This window comes from Thamnophis sirtalis, unplaced genomic scaffold, assembly GCF_051295495.1.
Source record: "Thamnophis sirtalis isolate CommonGarterSnake01/CBP01778 unplaced genomic scaffold, rThaSir2_p1.2 scaffold_4, whole genome shotgun sequence".
NCBI classification, from domain to species: Eukaryota; Metazoa; Chordata; class Lepidosauria; order Squamata; family Natricidae; genus Thamnophis; species Thamnophis sirtalis.
In genome coordinates, this window is record NW_028261384.1 from 132,373,770 (window position 1) to 132,379,316 (window position 5,547).

General features: G+C 41.0%; 1 protein-coding gene across 1 annotated transcript; it reads right to left on the reverse strand.

Annotated features, from left to right (window-relative positions):
* Window positions 1–451: 451 nt before the first annotated feature.
* On the reverse strand, window positions 452–1,378 carry LOC148046681 (olfactory receptor 10G6-like). The gene has a single exon (XM_087712090.1). It carries the CDS (start codon window positions 1,376–1,378, stop codon window positions 452–454), a length of 927 nt encoding a protein of 308 aa, XP_087568216.1.
* Between the last annotated feature and the right edge of the window lie 4,169 nt (window positions 1,379–5,547).

Genomic DNA, 5,547 nt, shown 5'->3' on the forward strand with positions numbered 1-5,547 from the left:
ACCTTGAGCCGGTGAGATTAGAACCGCTGAACTGCAGATAACAGTCAGCTGAAGTGCCCTGCAGTACTGCACCCTAACCACTGTGCCACCTCGGTCTTGGGCAGGGGTTGGCAATATTAAACATTCAAAGAGCCATTTGGACCCGTTTCCCACAGAAAAGAAAACACCGTGAGCCACAAAACCCTTCCCATGCCTGACTATTTCCTGAGTAGCCACAATTCATTAGTTGAATTAAATGTTCTGTTTTCTTATGAAACTTTTCTTTTCTTGGATATTTATCCATGGTTGGCCTTCCGGGGTCAAAGAGCTCAATAAATCACGTTCTGGTGAGTGTCGCACATTGGCAGTTGTGACGCATATGTTGAATGACAGGGAGCCGCAGCAGAGGGATGAAAGAGCCACATGCAGCTCCAGAGCCGCTGTTTGCTCACCCCTGTATACTTTGTGCTGCCTACTCTGGATTACCAACCCAGAGTTTCAGCAGAGCTGTTTTCATCTCCTTGTTTCTAAGTGTATATATTAGTGGGTTCAACAAAGGGGTGATGGTGGTGTAGAACACGCTCAACACACTATCCATGGAGTCCTGAGAATCTGGCCTCATGTAACGATAAAACACCGGCAAGAAATAAATGCACACCACAGTAAGATGGGCAGTGCAAGTGGAGAAGGCCCTGTGTTGACCTTCACTGCTAGTGATCTTCAAAATGGCTGCGATGATATAAGCATAAGACGCTAGGATGAGGAGAAAGCAGGCCATAGTTATGAAGTTCATGTCCACAATGAACATCAATGCTTTGAATTTTATGTCCACACAGGCCAGCTTAAGGATGGATGGAATGTCACAGAAGACATAGTCAATATAATTGTCCTCTCCATAAGGTGCATGAAAAGTGATAGAGGTCTGAAATGCAGAATTGAGGCTGCCTCCAATTATGGTACCCAAGGAGAGGGTGAGACAGGTCCTCCAGCTCATGAGGTTGCCATAGTGGAGCGGTTTACAGATGGCCAAGAAGCGGTCATAACCCATCAAGGTGTAAAGAAAACATTCTGCACACCCAACAGAGTTAAAAAAGAATACCTCCGTTACGCATCCAGGAAAAGAAATGATTTTTCCTCTGGGATTGAAGCCTGCAATCACTTTGGGGACCACCACAGCTGAGAAGGCCATGTCTAGGATGGAGAGATGGCAGAGGAACCAGTACATGGGCTTGTGCAGTTGAAGGTCCAAGATCACCACCAAGATGATCATAGAATTTCCAGAAATGGTGAGTGCAAACATGGTGGAGAAGAAGAGAATCAAGGGGACCTTTAATTCTTCTGTACAAGGAAACCCAGAGAGGATAAATTCATTCGGAGCTGTTTGATTTGGACACTCCATGTAGAACTTTTGTTTTACTTTGGTTCACCCAACCTGTGGAGCAGATGAGATATGTCTTGGTTAGCTTGTTGAATAGTGTAGACTAGAGTAGACTAGACTAGAGTAGACTAGACTAGAGTAGAGTATAACAGAACCAGAACAGAACAGAACAGAATAGCAGAATTTGAAGGGACCTTGGTGGTCTTCTAATCCAACCCCCTACTTAGGCAAGAAACTCTACACCACTTCAGACCAATGGTTATCCATCATCTTCTTAAAACCTTCCAGTGTTGGAGCATTCACAACTTCTGGAGGCAAGTTGTTCCACTGATTAATACAAGAGAGCAGAACTAACTGAGACTGGCTGAAGGAGTGAACTTCTATAACCAAGCTCTGGTAGGTTCAGAACTTCTCTAGAAGGCTAAAGCAACTCCTGATGGGAATGTGTGCTCAGGAAACCTCAGGCTTCCTTCAGCATTGCTTACACCTCAGAAACTTTCCATAGAATCTGTTTAACTTTTCTCTTGAAACCACCAAACTCTAGGATGGCTCTTGATTCCCCTTCTTGATACCTCTACTCTAAGCAACCCTCCTCCCCATTTAAGAAGGAATTGATTACACACAACAGACTGTGATAGAATAGAAGAATAGAATGACAGAGTTGGAAGGGACCTGAGAGGTCTTCTAATGAAGCTCCTACTTAGGCAGGAAACCCTTCACCACTTCAGACAAATGGTTATCCAACATCTTAAAGACTTCAAATGTTGGAGAATTCACAACTTCTAGAGGCAAGTTGTTCCACTGATTCATTTTTCTAACTGTCAGGAAATTTCTCCTTAGTTCTAGGTTGCTTCTCTCCTTGATTAGTTTCCACCCATTGTTTCTTGTCCTGCCCTCAAGTGCTTTGGAAAATAGTTTGACTCCCTCTTCTTTGTGGTAGCCCCTGAGATATTGGAACAGTGCTATCATGCCTCCCCTAGTCCTTCTTTTCAGAAGCATAGATGCTTCTATTAGAAAGCATCTCATGTAAAAATACAAAGGATAAGACCCCACTTAAATTTCTTATATGCACATCCACACTCCATATACAAGTTGAAAAATGTCCATCCTCAAATGATGATGGGGCCTAGAGCCACCTTGAGGGATAGCTAGGGGACATAAAATCAATGTGAAAAATAATTTGGGTTAGCCAAATATACCTTTTTAATAACTCTGTTGAGAGCCCAGAAGATTCATCGATCATCGCACAGCATGGAATCCAGCTATTGCACATAGATTTTTGGGATGTTGTTCGCCTCTTCACAGATCTATTCCAACGTTGTAATTTGTATGATGTACAAATGTCCAGAGTCTCTTTATGGTTTTAAATATGATGAATCAATACAATTTGGAGGAAGGAGAGACTCAATCTGTAGGAGCCAGGGCTGTCCATAACAGGCTAGGTGAATTAGCTAAGGATCAAAAAGGATAGAATAAAAGCTATCTGAATTAGAATCCTAAGTGAACATTTGCCACAGCCATAAAACAGCCCTGAGGAAAATCAGATAATAAAGACAACTCTGAGAATAACCAGAGTGTTGGAATTCAAGTGTTTGTGTTTGTGTGAAAAGCAACCTCCGTTATCTAAGATACAAAGACCTCGCACCAAAGAGATATCTCTTCTGACCTGATTTACTATGCAAAGCCTCATGTAACAAAAAACCTGTTACTCCCTGCTGTGATTTACAACCTTCTATCTGCTCAATGCCATTCAGCTGTAAATCCTTTGTTTCCCTTCCTGCCCTCCCTTCTGCCAGGATGTGATTTGAAGAATACTGTGTTAGTTTATTTTGTGCCAATTGTTGATTATATATGCCCTTCGATACATTCCTTTTTGCCTTTGATATATTCCTTCTGATAACGATGTAATTAGCTTGCTTCTAATAAAAAGGCGTTCTGGAGAAACAGAATTTGCCATTTCACCCAGACCGTAGCCTTTGTGTCTTATTGGGAAAACAGTCTTAGGAATTGGAACCGTGAAATTGGACCACTGGTTGAAGGGATCCCTGTAAACCTTACGGGCGCTGTCTCTTCATCAATCCATTTCTCTTCCTTTCCATCATGCTTGCTGGTGGGAAATTGAATGGTAGGGCTGAGTTTTTAGATTTTATACCCATCATTTGCCACTACACAGACCTATTTCAACATTGTAATTTGTACGATGTATCCTGTCCAGGGTTTCTGTGGGATTTAAATAAATAAATAAATAAATATAAACAAACAAACAAAAAACTCTTGAGGGAGAAGTGATCCAATATATTTCTCTTTTCAAATGGCTAGGATGTGAAATCGATTGAAAAGGTTGAATTGACACAATTTCTAGCACAACATTTGCAAGAGGAAATGGAAAACCGTGAATTATTAGGAGGTGAACTTGTATTTAATTCCCTTTCTCAGCTTCCCCGGACCCTTTGTGGAAAACAAATGAACTTTCTTTTGATGGACACATCAATTTGAAAGGGTTGCCTCTTTTAAATTCTTGGGAGTGATTATTAGTCAAGATCTCACCTGGAAAAACAACACACCCTTGGTGATTGGGAAGGCCCAACAGGCTTCATTTCCTTAGACTCCTGCGAAAAAATCAGGTGGAACAATGGTTGATGAACTCTTTCTATCGGTCCACGATAGAAAGTGTCCTCACATACTGCATTACAATATGGTATGCTGATTTAACTGCTGCAGACAGGAAGGCACTACAGAGAGTGATTGATTTGGCACAAGAAACCATTGGTTGCCCTCTAAAACCACTGGGTGACATTGCCATGTCTTGCTGCTTTAGCAGAGTAAGGAAGATACTCAGATATGATTCACACCCTGGCCCGTGTCTCTTTGCACTTCTACCATCAGGCAGAAGACATCAAAGCATAGCCAGCCAAACAAATAGGTTTAAAAAATGGTTTCTATCCTTGGGCTGTCAGACTCTCAAACACACACAATCACTACACACACACACACACACACACACACACACACACACACACACTCATGGAAACTTATGGCTAGTTTTTATTTCTTTCTCTCCCCCCCCCCCACATTACTTGCATAGGGATTATTCTTTATACTATTTATGTTGTTTGTATTTATTGTCATGGATTTCACCAGTGAGGCTAAAACCAGCTTCGTTTTATACATGATGTACAATGGCAATTAAAGCTATACTATATGCTGACATACTTTGAGTTGCTCCAAGAAAGAATCCTTAGGTGAACATCAAGTGGAAGATCTCATGTTTTCTTTCCAAGCTTTAGTTGGCATAATTAATAGCAAAAAAAAACCCTTACCAAGGTAATTACAATCTACAACACTCCCCCCAATAAATCAATTATTATGAAATAGATCTTTGTAGTATTTCAAGTCTCCACCAAGCCGTGAGAGATCTTCCCCGGTTTCATGGAGATCTTTCAATGTGCAGTGAAGAAGTAGTCAGAGTCATACATCTTCATGCCCCCAGGTAGGACAACTCTTCTGTTGTCATCTCTTTCTATAACATTGTTAGTGAATGTTCTATCCTTATTCCCTAAATGTTATTTTGAAATATGGCTGATTTAAGAGAAAGGCAATTACGATTGCCAGAAAGTCCACTGGGGAACAATTATTTTCAAACAATTGGTAAGCTTGAAAGTTTGCACAAAGAACAATCAAAAGAGATCAATTAGCCATGTTAAGATCCCATGGATCCTAATGTGAATTAATTCAGAACAATGATTTTATTCCAGAGCTGATTCCCAAAGTCATTTTGGTGAATTACTTCTTTTTCTTCCTCTAAATGCATAGAAATAATTTCTGCTTTCCCCTTGATCAATCATAATGTTGTCCTCAATTTAAAATCCATGAACATCCTTTTCTCTGATTTATTTCACAAAACTCTGAAAGGAATTGACTGATCTGATCATTTTATTTGAGCTGTGGGGATGCAGTGGTTACAAGTACTGCAGACTAATTCTGCTGACTATTGATTACCAACAGTTCGGCAGTTCAAGTCTCACCAGCTCAAGGTTGACTCAGCCTTCGATCCTTCTGAGGTCAGTAAAATGAGGCCCCAGATTGTTGAGGGCAATAGGCTGACTGTAAAATTCTTAGTGGTGCAGTGGTGGTATGGTGGTGCAATGGTTAGAATGCAGTACTACAGGCTACTTCTGCTGACTGCTGGC

Excerpts from the sequence above, each read along its gene's own strand:
- LOC148046681 (XM_087712090.1), bottom strand. The coding sequence starts at position 1,378 with ATGGAGTGTCCAAATCAAACAGCTCCGAATGAATTTATCCTCTCTGGG.